This window comes from Lathyrus oleraceus, chromosome 5, assembly GCF_024323335.1.
Source record: "Lathyrus oleraceus cultivar Zhongwan6 chromosome 5, CAAS_Psat_ZW6_1.0, whole genome shotgun sequence".
Lineage (NCBI taxonomy): Eukaryota > Viridiplantae > Streptophyta > Magnoliopsida > Fabales > Fabaceae > Lathyrus > Lathyrus oleraceus.
Window position 1 is genome coordinate 22,820,393 of NC_066583.1, and position 16,969 is coordinate 22,837,361.

Consider the following 16,969-nt stretch of genomic DNA (forward strand, 5'->3'; position numbering starts at 1 on the left):
ATTATCCCTTATTGGAAGTCCAAGGTATTTAAAGGGGAGAAAACCTACCCTGCAAAGTAAAAAAAAAATAGCGTCCAACTCTGAGAAAAAGCCTTCCATATTAAGACTAAAGAGATAACTTTTAGAGAAATTGACTTTAATCCGAACAACTAACTCAAAGCGCCTGCGAACAGTCTTAATATCCCATAGATCAGCGATCGTAACTTCTGTAACACCCTGATTTTTAAATCGAGTATTTTATTTAACTATTGGTGTGTTATATTCATTATACTTGAATTTTGGTACTTTTTAGTGTGTATGGGTATTTTGGTAACTTAATAATTACCGGGGTTATAGAATTGGAGAGCAGAAAAGTAAAATAGAATTATTAAAGTTATTATAAATAATTAGATATATTTAATTATTATGTGATAGGTTGAAAGAGTAGAAAATTAAAGAATTTTGATTAAATGATTATTTGAATTAAATATTTATTTAAGTTAAATATTTATTTAATTTAAATGATAATTTATAAAAAAAATTGAGAGTAGGGGAGAAATTAGAGTTTCTAATAAAATTGAAGGGTTAAGTTGTAGTAATAAAGTGTTGTGGGTAAAATTGAGAATTTGATAAAATATATTTGATTATTTAAATAGAAAAGGTTAGGATTTAGAGATAGCTGATACATAGAGAATTGGAAGAAATAGAGAACGACTGCTAGGAAACCCTAAGGAGAAACTCTAGGGAGGAGAAGATGCAATTTAACTAAAAACTCTGCAATTCCAAGGTAAGGGGAGAAATTGTTTTATTGATGGGTGATTTGGGCAGACAGGATGGTGAGAGTTTCTTACCATTCCATCAACGCTTTGACGTAATGCAATTTTTCCTAATTTCCTATTTATCTGTGTAATTTTGGTCAAATAAGGTTTGGGCAAAACCTTATGGACATAATCGATGAATCCTTTTTGTTATTCGTGTGATTGCTCTAAGACCCAAAAAGGGGATTTGGGATAAATCCTATATGGTCTCTGAAGTGATGTTGTTTGTAGGTTTACAATTTTTGGTTGATTATGATGATATTGTATGGATTTTGGTGTATGATGTTTGATAGTATTTTAGAGTTGGATTTTCACCCAAAGAAGAGCGACTCTATTTGGGTTGTTTATTTTCCCAAATGCTTATGTCTGAAAAATAGTATGTGTTTCCCTAATTTTTCCCAGAACTTAACCAATTTTTCCAAAAACTTTCCAAATCTCGTAAAGTTATTTGTTTTTCAAAAAAAATGAGACCTTTACTATGAAAAGAAAATAAAAAATTAGAAAATTTTGCATAAATAAAAAATCGGGACTTTTTAGGAAAAAAATCGGATTTTCTGAAGGGGAAGCGAGGTCACGACCGAAAATAGGGGGCGCACGACGGCGGCAGGTGGACCGCGTCGTGGGCGGATAACGGCGCTCGACGGATTTCCGGTGGCGGGGGCAATTTTTTGCGTTTTCGGGCGTTTCAATATTTTTTCAAGTTGGGGAGTTTTTCGGTGATTTTTGAGCAACTTTTGATGTCAAAACCCTTTTGGTAACCTTATGGTCATTTTTTAGCAAATTGAGTCAATATGTATGCCTTTATACTTAATAGAAATATCACATGTGAACTTTTAACTTTAGAACACTTTGAATACTTCATAGTACTTTTGAGGTACTCTAGAGTTATTTTTGAGAAATGAGAATTATTGAGATGTTTTGAGTTTCATTGAGAATTTTTGATGAATTTGAGATTTGGATAATAAAACAACTTTGCCCATTTTGATGAAAAATAAATAAATGTTTTCAAACCATAATTTTTTAGTATGGTAATCCAGAGGGATTACATTGACGGTCTTCATTGGTAATTTTTTATGATTAGTAATTTGAAAGGATTACAGTGATGGTATGTGATTGACAATCTATAAGTTCAAGAGTGAAGCCTTCTGATGATGTGTTTGATGATGTTTGTGATGTTATGATGTTGATAATGTTTATGATATTATGATGTTGATGACGTTTATGATGTTTATGATGTTACAATGTTGATGATGTTGATGGTGTTGCATGCTTACATTGTACATGACCATGCATGCATTTATTTTGGAGTTAGGTGGGACTTCGGTCTAGTGATGGTCTGATTCAGAGAGGGACTATGGCAGTCTCACGTCCAGAGAGGGACACGGTTCAAGAGGAACTGAAGACATGGATAAATCATTAAATACCTTTGATCCCAAACACCCAGTTTCACATGCATTTTTGATGAGGAGTTTGTGACATTAGCATTTGCATCATTACTTGTCTTAGTTATGTTTTTGTGTGAATGATGTACTTGTGAATTTGTTATTACTATCTTGTTGCTAAATTTCACCTTTAACATTTGTAAGATGTATTTTCAGCCCCTTCTTGTTTGCTTTCTACAAATTAGTGTACAAATAGTCAACAGTAGTAGTCACTTGTGAGTGAAAGAATGCCTTAGAAATCAACGCCACAAAAAAGGATGAGAGACTCCTAGGCAGGGAGGCAATAAAAAATAATTAATCAAATATGGTAAAGATATCGTTCCTAAGAACTTCCCAGAACCTTTTAAAGAAGGAGAAGTTAAAGCGATCTAGCCCCTTACTCTTATTACCCTCCTCGAATTCACCACTACATCCACCTCAGGCGGGACAAACCTGACTGAAAGAGTCGCTTCTTCTCAAGACAAGAGAGAAAGGAGAAATCTCTCGTCCAAGATCAATCTCTCCAAAAAAGAATTTGTGAAGTGCTTTGAAAAGAAACAAGTAACTTTGAGATGGACCTCAACCACCTTATCCACCCAAAGAGTCCCTCACACAAAGAGCCAAAATAGCATTCATACACTTTGTTGCTTCACGCTGGTATGAAAGATTCCAGTATTTGTGCCTCTCTCCTTTAACCATTTCGAATGAGAACCTTGCTCTAATTGTGCATCCCTACACAAGAAAAGCTCCCAAAACTCCTACGAGGTTTGATTTTGCGCTCAAATCTTAAAGGAGGTTTGATTTTGCGCTCAAATCTTAAGATTCGAGAAATGTATCACAAGATGAAATATTGGCCTCCACCTCCCCGAAAACCTCTTTACTCCAAAACTTAAGCAATCTTTTGAGGTTATTCAACTTATTTTTGAAAACCACGACCATCCAACCTGAGGTAGTGGAGTCTCTCAAGACCCCTCTATCATTGATGCCAGAGAACAATGCTCTAACTAAAATTTATAAATTTATTGAAACAAAAGAGATTATAACTCCAAAGATGATTCCGTGAATTAAGAGTCATTCGACAATAATAAGAGACATCCTAAGAAAAAATGGTTCAAAGATGATGTGTAATTTTTTGTGGTTGAGGTAAAAAATAACGAATATGTTTAATTTGAAGTTAGAAAAAGCACATTTAGTGTTAAATTGTTTTTTTACTGGTAGGTAAAATTTAATTTTATTTAGTGTACTTTAAACTTTATTAGCAACTAAGTTTAACTTCAAATGTAGGCTTACATGGAAGCAAAGTCCATAATACTATTTCATTCTCCTTTTTTTCCATTTGAAATGTTTCATTTAACATTTTACTTGTATCTAATGTTAGCCAAGATTAAGTTTGCAACTTAAAATTTAGTCAAACAAAATTTTGTAAATTTTTTATCCAAACATACCCTAAAATTTGTCTGAAAGTGGTTGAGAGTTTGTGCTCAGCACGTGTGAATGCAATCACTAAGTGGTTTATTTATTATTTGAAGAGTAGCAAGTCAATGTAAGAAAACACAAGTGAAACAAAAGTCAATGTAAGAAAACTACTCAAATGCAATTAATTTAGTTTCCTGACCAAGCAAATGGAAACAGCTTATGCAAAATTTCATTCATTCACACTTCTAAATTTCTTTTTATTATGAAAGAATTTATTTTGTTTTTTTATTCGTATCTTATTTCAATGTAATCTTATTTAAAACGTGACGAGCTTATGTCTCTTTAAATATGTATTGGATCATTCGTTTGCTATTATAGTAAAAAATACTCTTGAATTTATAGTGTATTTTTAAACTCTTAGATTCTAGAAGTATGTTGAATTTAGTGAACAAGAGGAATAAACATGAATACTATTATAAATATAAATTCAGCATATTAAGGTGAATAATTAAAAAGAAATTAAAAGAAATTCAATATATTAATCTGAATAATCAAGAATAAGTTAGATGAATTCAATATATAATATATTACATGTCAAAAACAAGCAATAACGTAAAAAAATTAAAAATACAACTTTAGAAAAGATTACTATTATTACTCCCTAAATCTCAAAGCACCAATCATATTATATTAGTACATGATGAGGTATAGGTTTAAAATCTGTTGTAAAAACCGTCTTCAATCCGCTCTGTCATGAGCCGACTACCTGTAATGGCTAGAATTTAAGGAACTTATAACTTAAGGCATGCAAGAGATATGAAACTCTCACACTTATGATAAAACTATAGGATCTTAATTTTTTCAAATAGTTTCTGACTTTTCTTAAATATGTTTCCCAAATAAGTACTAAAAAGTCTCGTGTCGGTGAATATCAAGAGAGGAATATGTCAAAGTGAGGAATTTTTCTAGGCCGGACTTCTATTTAAATGACCATGTCGATGTTACTATTAGAATGGGACCATGTTGAAAGAAAAGCTTCAGCAAACTAGTTCTTGCATGAGTTTAATAACATGCAAGAAATTTTACAGGATTGTTGAATAAAAAATTATTAATCAGCCAAATCATTCAAATGATTTTAAAATATCAGTAAAATTTAACAGAATAGTCATCTTTTATTTTACATTGTAGATACATATCTACAAAACATTACTAAAAAAAGTGTTGAATTAATAAAACTTTAAGATATAAAATTAACCAATTATTAAAAACTAGAAGTAGAAGTCAAGATGCATGTAAAGTCAACAATAACTATTCATTTCTTTCTCTCCAATCTATATATCACTATCTACCTCAATTTCTCCTCTATTTCCTTCTAACATTGCAAATAAACTTTGCATCTTTCAATTCCAATTATAAATAAATTTTAGTTCGGTTCACGGTTTAGAACCTTTCATCATCGTCTTCATCGTCGTCGCCATCATCCAGTTAATGACATGGGAAACTGTTTGGCAAATTCAGATCATGACGGTAAGATTCAGAAAAAGAAGAAGCAACAAAACAATACTTCTTCTGCAGGTATCTTATGTTTTCTTATAATTATCATCCTCTGAAACTAAAGTCAACGATGAAATGAAACTAAGTTTTGATGAAGTTGCAGATGGTGAGAAAAGTGTTGGCGTTGGAGCGATGAATAAGGAAAGATATGGCGGAAAAATTGTGAAGCCGAATCTGAGAATGTTCACATTAGATGAGTTGAAAAGTGTGACAAGAAACTTCAGACCAGACACAGTACTAGGCGAAGGTGGTTTTGGACAAGTTTTCAAAGGATGGATCGACAAAAACACTTACAAACCATCTAAAGTTGGTGTTGGAATTCCCGTCGCGGTTAAGAAATCCAGCGCCGATAGTCTCCAAGGTTTACAAGAATGGCAGGTTTGTTATTTCTCTCTATAGAGTCAGATCCGTTGACACCATATAACAAATTCATGGTATTTATCTTTTATTGTAACACCCCAATTTTTAACGGCGGAAGATTAAACATAATATTATAATAAATTTTTTGATGCAGAGTGAAGTGAAATTTTTAGGGAAATTCTCTCATCCAAATCTGGTTAAACTACTTGGTTTTTGCTGGGAGGAAGATCAGTTTTTGCTTGTGTATGAATACATGCAAAAGGGAAGTTTGGAGAGTCACATATTCAAAAGTAAGAAATTAATTAATTTTATAGTATATGATTAAGATGATTAAATGGTGTTTATGAATGTTTAATTAAAATTAATTATAGGTCCAGAACCACTTTCTTGGGAGATAAGGATGAAGATAGCTATAGGAGCTGCTAGAGGGTTGGCTTTTTTGCATACTTCAGAGAAGTCTGTTATTTATAGAGATTTCAAATCCTCTAACATTTTGCTTGATGGGGTAAGTTGTAGTTAGTTAAGTTAATTTGTGATTATGATGAATGGTTAATTGAATAATGTTGATTTTATGTTGTTGATTAATGTTAGGATTTTAATGCAAAGTTGTCTGACTTTGGGTTGGCAAAGCTTGGGCCAGTCAATGGTAGGTCACATGTAACCACAAGAATCATGGGCACATATGGTTATGCAGCCCCTGAGTACATGGCTACAGGTAAATTGGAAATTTTCTGTTTCTTTTTATGTTAGTGTTGAATTAGTGAGAGATATATGTTTAAAATTAATCGGAGGTAATAAAATGGTTTTGGACGAACCGAGTAAGAGGTTTAAGTTCGTTCTACACTCTAAAATATGTCCGTTCTGCCCTATTTTTTGCGAGCGAATCTAAACAGGACAGACATGTCTGTTTGTGACTACTAATTCCATCCTTTTTTTTTTGGATGCGAGTGGGATGGACTTGACTTTTGTCACTTTAGGTTTTATGCGCTCGTTTTTGTCGTGTCCAATCAAAGTTGTCGTTCTCTCTACTTTGTCCACTCCCTCTGGTTTTTAGGCCGGACGAACGTACTTGATTTTATCGCTTCTTTCATTTCAATAATTGGTTCATTTGAAAAAATCTGACCTTTAATACAGAATATTATGCGTATTTGTGGAAGTTCTCTCATTTAAACTCGAGTACAATTAATCACAATTTTAAATATTTTTAATATAAATGGTTGAAATTTCATTCTTTAAAGTTGAAGAAGTTTCGAACTCTGGACCCTCTACCGATTAATCTGATTTAATTTGACAATAGAAAACACTTTATTACATTCATTAATCAACAACTTAATGTAGCTAACTATATATTTAAATTTCTCTAATCATACAATACATAGTCATAATAAATTTGTGAATATTAAAATATCATGTTTCTAGTCAAATTCTAACTTGTATTTTTTCTTCCTTAAATAAACTATGTTCATACAACTTTTGTCAAACACTTTGGTCAATTGGTATTTGGTAGTACCAAATAGCATTGCTTTTAAAATTCAATTTTTAAGCTTATCCCATGGTGCAGGCCTTGTTTATTGTATTGTAATACTTTGTGTGGATGAAGAAATATTCCTCAAATTCAATCAAATAAAAAGATAATAAAAAAATCCTTAGATTCTACCAAATAAATATTCCTCCTAATATATTAATATTAATTATTGACAGGTCATCTTTATGTGAAAAGCGATGTGTATGGATTTGGTGTTGTTCTTCTAGAAATGCTAACAGGTTTGATAGCACTTGACAGAAATAGGCCAACAAATGAGATGAATTTGGTGGATTTCACAAAGGGATCTCTACATGACAAAAAGAAACTCAAAAAGATAATGGATCAAAGATTGGATCAACAATATCCATTAGCAGCAGCATTTCTTATAGCTCAACTTATTCTTCAATGTTTAGAAGCTGACCCAAAAAACAGGCCTTCTATGGAGCAAGTACTAGAAATTTTAGAAAAGGCACAAACTATTAAATACAAGCCCAAAGTGAAAAAATCGAGAAGTGCGCAACAACTACAAAATAAGAGACCAAAAGAACATTCTATCAATGATCAATAATAGTCTCGATTTGTGAGTTCTCACAATAGTCGTGTATCTGAATCACGATTTCATTCTTCATAATAGTCTTCGATTTAGACTCATTTGAATCATTATATAATTTTATCATTGATTATATTATATATTTTGTGCATATGTGTAACTTTTAGTTTATTAATTGCATGTATACTTTGAACATTCAAATAGTGTAATTTTGTCATATTTGGTGCAGATTAATAAATTTATTTATATTTTATCCATTTGAAAATTTGTTGAGTAGAACAAAAATAAGTATTTGTGTTTTCGTCTATATAAGGGCTAATGCGGTATTTAAAAACCTTTCAATAACCTTTATGATTTTAAGAGAATGTGTTTAAAAAAGTTGTTTGCTTATAGCACTAAATTGAAATGAAGGTTAATGAAAATAAAGTTAACAGATGAAATGAGATGGTTGGGGTTAAGGTTTGTTATTATATCTTTATGCATTTTTGTTATATATATATATATATATATATATATATATATATATATATATATATATATATATATATATATATATATATAATATATATTATATATATATATATATATTATATATATATATATATATATATATATATATATATATATATATATATATATATATATATATATATATATATATATATATATATATATTATATATATATATATATATATATATATATATATATATATATATATATATAGGCATCATTTAATATTATCACATATCTTTATACATATATTGTTTATATCTAAATAACTACATGAAATCAATCATATCTTTTATCTGAGGATCTCTCTGTCGGTTAACCAATACGGTAGCATTTTTTCGAAAGTGTATTTAGATGCTAAACTTAAATTCATATTTGAAATTTTAGTATCTAACAGATAAAAGTCTTTGATCTAGTTATAAAAAATATTTCTCAATATCAAACATTAAGAACGAAGATAATCATATATTGTTTATGTCTAAATAACTACATGAAATCAATCATATTTTTTAACTGACGGTCTTTCTGTCGGTTAACCAATACGGTAACATTTTTTCGAAAGTGTATTTAGATGCTAAACTTGAATCCATCTCCGGAATTTTCGTATCTAACAGATAAAAGTCTTTGATCTAGTTATAAAAAATATTTCTCAATATCAAACATTAAGAACGAAGATAATCATTAAGAACGAAGATAATCATATATTGTTTATGTCTAAATAACTATATGAAATCAATCATATTTTTTAACGGATAATCTCTCTGTCAGTTAACCAATACGGTAACATTTTTTTGAAAGTGTATTTAAATGCTAAACTTAAATCCACCTCCGGAATTTTCGAAAGTTACGTTATAACAAACATTAAGAACGAAGATAATCATCAATATTAATGAATAATTAGAACATATATAACGCCATGATCAAGATGAACACATGAGTACTGTGTGTGTGCGTGTGCGTGTAGACACTCAATGGTATTGGGAGGTTGGATATCTGAATTCAACCCTGGATATCTGATTCCTATGCATCTTACTATTCAACATTTGAACCATTTGAGATTTATTTCAACCCCACTGTATTTCACAAACAAAATCAAGAACAATCACAAAACTTCAAATTGTCCAAAACATACTCATGCATTAGAACTTGAACGTGTTCATGTACTTAGGCAAAATGAACAACATATTCAAGTTCTATGCCTTTTTTTAAAAATAAATAACGAGAAACTAAATTGTTCACAAAGCATAATAAAAAATAAATCAACTAAAAGTAAATAAATAGATAAAAGTCACGTATATTTTTGGAGTGTCACAACTTTAATCTTCACTTCCGCTTTCGGTTTCTTCACTCTCTTCTTCACTTTCTTTTTCACCAATTTCCTCTTCACTTTCTTCACCAGCATTTCTACTCCCGTTTGGTGCACTTCCACTGGTAACCATCTTCTCTAGGTAAAATAGTTTTCCCTCAAGTCCCTGGATATGTGCAATGAACTCCTCGTGGGTAGGCACTCAATGATATTGGGAGTTTGGATGTTGTATTTGAATTTGTAACTTGTCTGTAGGATCATTAAAAGAAAGCATGAATTTATGAAATGCATCAATAACATTTCAACTATGTGTAAAACATACACATAAGTTATAATTCATATCATCAAAATGTGGTACTCCTAGTTGATGCCCTAGAGATGCAATAATGGGTGCAACAGCTGAAGGAGGTGTTCCACAACTTCTTCTTCTTGTTTTGCAATATCGGTGCATAAAGTCTTCATCTAGGTCCTGGATAATGAGAAGATGGTAATAGTGTGGAGTTTCTACTTGATTTTTTCTACATAGTTTTGTAATCAACCCAGGGAAAGCTGGAGGAGGCTTTTATTTTGAGTTAATGACATCTCAATATCAAAACTTAGATCCGATTGTAATTTTGGCATTTGTAATGTTGGAACCTAGATCCGATTGTAATTTTGGCTAAAAATCTATCAAAACCTATGTTTTAGTAACTTCGGACATCATAACCAATCAACATCAATCATCAATGTCTATCCTAATATGGACATGGTTCTCATGTATTTTCTTAATTCTTAATTCCTAATGGTTTAAAGTAGTACTCCATCCATACCAATTTATAAGAAAAAAACACTCATTTTTCTTGTAACAAATTATAAGCAAAAAACATCAAATTTATTTCATTTAATCATTTTATTCTTAAAAAATCATATTTTCCAAAGCAAAATTAAATGCAAATTGCATTTAATTTGACTTCTCTCTCATTTTCTCTATAAACAACAACCAATCAAAATTATTTTTATATTTTCCCATAAAATATATTTCAAAAAAAGACACAAAAACTTAAACTTTCTTAAAAAATGTGAAATATTCATTTTTTGCTTATAAATTGGTACGGAATAGTATCATATAAGAAGAATGCAACCAATAAGATTCAAGAATCGGTCGTAACACAAATTCTATTCAATCAACATTTCCTAACAATTGTAACATACAATGTCAAAAAGGGATAAATTTGTCATAAACGTTCCAACATAGGAAATAATAATAATAATAATCAATTTTTCTCTTATTAAATATTCTGCTATCCTTTTTTCACATAAGCATAACAATTAAAAAGAACAATATCATGAAGTAAGAACATAAAAATTGAAAGATCATAGGATTTTGGAAGCATACATGTGAGTGCTCTGATTTTACAAAAGAAGGTTGGAAGAACTTGTGTTGGTGTGTGATGGGTGGAGTGAGTAATAAGGATTTTTTATAAGAAAAAAAGGTGCATGGACTTTGTGTTTCTATGTCTTATAACATTTTTTTCAAGTGGATAGAGGAAAAAAATGTGTAAAATGAGCTCTTAAAGAGTGAAATTTAAATCTGAACATTATTACAAATATTCTAGTAACAACACTTTCGTTGGGCGAGCCCCTTTCTCACTTGGCAAAAATGCCTACATTCAGAAAAATTTGTTATTGTAATGATTTTGATGGATAACATTGTCCCTTTGAAAATTTCATTTAGCAAAATTTTGCCTAGCGTAATATCTTTGCCCGACGGAAAGTATGCTAAATATCTAAAATTTTGTTTTTATATATGATTTCAAAGATTTTAAAATTTCAATAAAAAAGAAATTAAAAGATTAAGAAATATTGGATTGCCTCCCAAGAAACACTTGTTTTACATCATTAGATTGACATTTGATGTCATGTTATTTTGAACAAATTAAAACTTACCTCTTTATCCTTGACTCTGGCCTTCATATTTCCCTCGTCGATATCAATCAACATTCTAACTGCTTTCATGAATGGTCGGCCTATAATGAGAGCTAAATTCATTGTCTTCTTTGAAGTCCATTACAATGAAACCCATTGGAAATAAGAATTTGTGTACTTTAATCAAAATATTTTTGGCTATTCTTACTAGACTTTTAGTCGACTTGTCTGCATGTTGTAATATTATCTTAGTTGGTTTCATGTTGATATCACTGATTCTTTTGATCATTGATAGACGTCTCAGATTTATACTTGCACCCAAATCAATGAGAGTGTTTCCAACATGTATATTATCTATAGTGATAGGTAACATAAATCTACTTAAATCATCTATTTTTTGAGATATAGATTGTTGGATGATGGTGTTGCAACTTCCTTTCAAGTGAATTTGGTTTATTTCACCAAGGGATCTCTATATGACAAAAAGAAACTCAAAAGTATAATGGATCAAAGATTGGACCAACAATATACATTAACAACATTGCTAATATCCCAACTTATACTCCAACGTTTAGAAGCTGACCCAAAAAATAGGCCTTCTATGGAGCAAGTATTGGAAACTTTAGAAAATGCTCAAACTAGTAAATACAAGCCCAAAGTGAAAAAAATCAAAAAGTGGGCAACATCAAAAGTAAGAGATCAAAACAGTATTCTACCAAAAGCATTACTCTTTGTACCCTTAGTGGTTCTCACCCACCTTAGTGAAATAAATAATGTCCCTAAAATCCGAAAGTTAAACTCTAGACGCAGTCAAAACGAAACCACAATCAAGTCTTAGACCCAGGCTAGAACAGAGCAAAAAAAATCGGAGGTTAATCTCCGTATTTTTAAAGGAAGTTAATTTTTGGAATCCTCCATGTTAACCCACACCTGAAACAATTGCAAAATTAAAAAAAAAACATAATCTAACATAAATATTTGTTATGACATACATAAAATACATAACATTACATAGATTTTCGTTAATGTAAATCTAACATTACATTTCATCATCAAGATATGGATGAGGATGTTTCAACATCTTTAGAATATTTTCGGTCGATTGCAACTGTCGCATTCACCTCGATCGAACCTTTTGTTTCATAACACTGAAATCCACTCCACGTAACAACAGTTAAATCTTCATTCGTCTTTAGCTCAAACTTTTGAATTGTATTTTCCTTTCATTGTCTATCGAAGTTAAATGATAATAGAGTTTCACAAACCTTTAATTGTCTAGGTATCATAAGATATTCTCTATTGTGAATTTCAGACTTAACAATATATGCTCGGTTGTGTATCTGATACGGACTTAACACATTTGTGCGATTCTGATACAACTTAAAACACATTATATGTTCGGTTGTGTATCTGATATTGACTTAAAGCATTCTTGTGATTTCGATACGGTTTAAACATATTATGTCCCCTATTGCATATCTGATACAAACTTAACACACTTATGTGATTCTAATACAGCTCAAACACATACCTCGTTTCAGACGCTTGGTGAAATGCACTTCTGCATAGATCGTGCACCTCATCCCTTTGATCTAGCCAATCCCAAGGCATAGGTGATGGAGCCTAGAGACATCCACCTCTACCAAAGCCAAACCTCGAGGCTCGGGATGGAGATCCTACCCTTGGTCAGGGAACAGATCTTTGTGATACGGAGCAGAGTACAATGTATGTTTACACAAATCTAACTTCACTAGTCCCAGGCATCGCCCGAAAAAAACAAACAAATGACCAAATTCAATATATAAACCAATACACTGCTACGGACAATGCTAAAAATAGTGAGCATATACAACATGAAAAAATGATAGACAACACCATTCAATGCACAAAGTTGCGAAAAGCAAAAAAATTCCAAAGAGACTCCGACTATCTCATTACAGTCAATCACATTGTTTCTTTCGTAAAGCGAAAATGTGTGAAAGCTCTTACATCCAAAAAAAATATATTTTGCCATAACTGACGAATGTTGGTGGTCTGACCTAAACTCTAAAGTAAATAAAATTTCGAAGAGAAAAAAGCAATCCCAGAGTTAGAACAATTACATCATTTTTATTTTTTGAATAATGATTTCATCTATTTTTCAATAACCATTTACATTTTCAATTTTAATAATCATTTTTATTCTTATTTTAATAACCATTTCATAGCCATATTATTCCTATTTTAAACATCATCTTATTTTCATTTTAATAATGTTTTCATTTTCTTTTAAATAACCTCTCGTTTTTATAATAATTACATGAGCCATTAGAATTAATTTGCATCAGCAAACAAACTCAATGCATCCACACAAAAAAGAGCCCAACTCATTCATATGGCCAATTGGAAAAAAAAACCAAAAACTTGTATCAATAGAAAAAACTGTAAAATGCATCATATTAGTAAAAAAAATTAACTGCATCAAATAATCAACTCATTACATGTGAAAATGTATTACTAACCATTTGTATCGGAACCAACCCATTGCATCAAAAAATATAGAAATTTGCATCATAAAAACTCACATTAGAAGTTAAAAAAAAACTTACATAAAAAAAAGTCCATTTATATCGGTGAGAGTTTGCTTCGGTAATAATAAACCAAAGATTTAAATGCAATTTTGATTCTCTAGTTTAAACATTTTAAATAATTGGTCCCCCTATTACAAAACCAGCTATTTTGGTCCCTTAATTTTGATGGTCTTTGGATTTTTATGGTCCCCTCCACTTTTGCATAGGTGGCCATGATGATTAGGATTTAAAAATTATTTTTAATTACGTGAAATTATTGACTAGGATAATTTATTTTTTACTAATTTTTTTAAAAATTATTTTTAATTACGTGGAATTATTGACTAGGATAATTTGCTTTTTACTAATTTTTATATAATTAATAATTTAATTAAATAAATGATGATTAAGATTTAAAAATTATTTTTAATTACGTGGAATTATTGACTAGGATAAATTTTTTATAATTAATAATTTAATTAAATAAAATTTTGAAAAGTAATTGGGACTTAAAGCTCATTTCATTGAAGCACATGGTCAATTCTCAAAGGCCCACTTTCATCTCATGACACTTACGTTATGATTTTCACATGTTAAGACTTTATAAACTGTCATACCTCAAAATTTGCTCGCAAATATTACAAGGCATTTTTCAAGGCGCTCCAACCTATTGTTCAAGACATTGACCTTAAAGGAGCGAAGACCCAGCTCACAAATGGCCCAAACTGGCATGCTCGCTAGGCGAGCAAATCCTTCGCCTAGCGAACCCTTCGCTACAATACTCGCCTAGCGAAGCTTGCGAATACCAGAAAATTCTGGGCTTCATTCTGAGCCCATTAGGTCACAACAAACCATTATAAATACCAACATTTCAGTCAGGAAAAGAGGGAACGAAAACGGAAGAAAAACAACAAAAGGAGACGAACCGGAACCCTAGCAATCAAACCTTGGAGGCTAACCAGGAGAATTCAGAGCAACCCTAAAGGAAACCCTGAAGGCAACTCATCTGCACAAAGGTTACCTCCGCCCAACTCAATCCGATAATAAAAGTGACCGGCCAATTCGACGTTGCAATTCAATTGCAAACATGTTTGCGCATCACTACTGTTTTATGCTTCCAATCTGTAATCTCAATACATAATGCATCATGATTGAATTTCTGGATATGTAATTAGAGTTTGCATGTGAGTTTAAATGTGCCTGAATATCCCGAATGTTTGACCATGTTATTTCTGTAATTGAATGCCATAAGGCGTGCAGCATGCTGAGATCGTACTGTTATGAAATTCAAAACCCGCAGCCGCTCGCTAGCACATCGCTAAGCAAGCATGAAGCGAGTATTCGCTAAGCCTTCGCTAGGCGAGGCAGAGGCGAACGTGACAGTCACTAATATTTTGACTGTTCTGTTCTATGCTTATCTGATCTGTTCTATTTTAATCATGCGTTATTTTGTCGGATATTCCTACTGCTGTGTTTCTTTTACGGTGTAATCCTCGATTGCACCCCCATTTGGTATTCTGACTTGTTTGCTGAATATTGTAAGGACTCACATACTCCCGAAGAGGGCAGCTTGCTAGGTATCCCACTTTATTTGTGGGATACCCTTGTGGAGATTCATCCTATTTACTTAATTGATTTTAATGTGGAGATTCATCCTATTTACTTAATTGATTTTAATGTGGAGATTCATCCTAATTACTTAATTAATATGGACCTAATTACCTAATTGATTACAATTACCTAATCGATTGTAAAATATTGCCTTTGAATATGTGATCTTGGACCTCTCTTTGTTGCCTTACGATATTACGGTATTACGGTCATGTCCCGCGAATGTGGGGATACACCTAGCAAAGATCCTTCGGTTAAATCATCACGTCCCTATAAAATAAATCATAGTCCCTCGGATGTTGCCTGCGAATATATGATTTTGTCCCTCGATGACCCTTCGTTGTGGCCTACGGTTAAATGATGATTGTCCCTTCGAATGCTAAGGTATCCTTACAAATGTTGCCTTCAATGACCAATCGATGACCATACGATGACCCTTTTACATCCAAAGGATAAAACTACTTACTTCTCAATAGTAAGGACAGTTTTACCCTCATAAGGATAGGAAATGCCCATAAAGACCTTGGGTAGGTATAACCCTTAATTGCTGACTCACAACCTAAAACATTTTTCACACCTCACACCTTTCAAAACATCTTTTAGAAAATCACCACTTGGTATACATTCATACTAGAATCATTACCGAGTTATATTTTTCTAAACAACTTTCAAAACTAAACGAGATAACCACTTTGTATACATTCATACAAGAATCATTACAAAGTTAAATTCTCCTTTCAAAACATTTTCTAAGCAATTCACAAACACTTTTTCAGACAAACATAAGTGATCGAGCAATTAAGAGCCCATGGATAACCATGGATACAAAGGGTGCTAACACCTTCCCTTTGTATAATGTACCTCCCGAACCCAAAATCTAATTAAGGTCTTTCCTGTTCTTTTCCACCTTTCCTTATTGGATAAAAGAAAAGTCGGTGGCGACTCTTGCTATCCGCGACATTTGCTTTCCCAAAGCAAAAACACATCAAAGTCAGTTCACCGTATGACAGAACTGGCGACTCTGCTGGGGACTTAAAAAGAGAGGTTACCTTAAAAAAACAAGATCACTTATTCAAATTGTCTGATTTACTTTTAAGGGATTGCTTGGGTATTTTATGCTTGAGTGAAAGATCCTACACCCGGATCTAGTGTACCTTAGGTAAGTAGCAATAGATCATCGCGACTATCCGGCGTATAGTGGAATGGTCAAAATGATGGCTACGGTTAATGTGACACTTTGGATGTCCTGATGTTCCTCACGTTTACTTGAGGAAAAATTTGGCTTCCGCGTGGTGTCATCAAAGCATTAACCAGATCTTTAGAACCTTAATTGACTCATCCTAGCCATTAGAAAGTAGTGAGATAACTGACTTCGGTTCCGACTGAGGTTGGTTGAGACTCGATACTACACTCTTTGAGATTGGACTTTAGGGAAGCTTCGGTCAACCACTTGGTGTTGTACT

General features: G+C 31.9%; 1 protein-coding gene across 2 annotated transcripts; it reads left to right on the forward strand.

Moving 5' to 3' along the window:
* Positions 1-4,967: 4,967 nt before the first annotated feature.
* Positions 4,968-7,888, forward strand: LOC127083403 (probable serine/threonine-protein kinase PIX13). 2 transcript variants are annotated; one of them, XM_051023715.1, is made up of 6 exons: positions 4,968-5,209; positions 5,286-5,566; positions 5,703-5,838; positions 5,920-6,053; positions 6,140-6,263; positions 7,250-7,888. In XM_051023715.1, exons 1-6 carry the CDS (start codon positions 5,128-5,130, stop codon positions 7,639-7,641), a joined length of 1,149 nt encoding a protein of 382 aa, XP_050879672.1. In that variant the 5' UTR covers positions 4,968-5,127; the 3' UTR covers positions 7,642-7,888. The 2 variants fall into 2 exon arrangements, with proteins under 2 accessions (XP_050879672.1, XP_050879673.1); XM_051023716.1 differs by having other exon boundaries at positions 4,974-5,209; positions 5,292-5,566.
* Positions 7,889-16,969: the final 9,081 nt, after the last annotated feature.

Bases quoted from the DNA above. Each gene is read 5' to 3' on its own strand.
- LOC127083403 (XM_051023715.1), top strand. From the start codon at position 5,128: ATGGGAAACTGTTTGGCAAATTCAGATCATGACGGTAAGATTCAGAAA. The intron at 5,567-5,702 runs GTTTGTTATTTC...TTTTTGATGCAG, and splicing joins AAGGTTTACAAGAATGGCAG to AGTGAAGTGAAATTTTTAGG. The intron at 6,054-6,139 runs GTAAGTTGTAGT...GATTAATGTTAG, and splicing joins CTAACATTTTGCTTGATGGG to GATTTTAATGCAAAGTTGTC.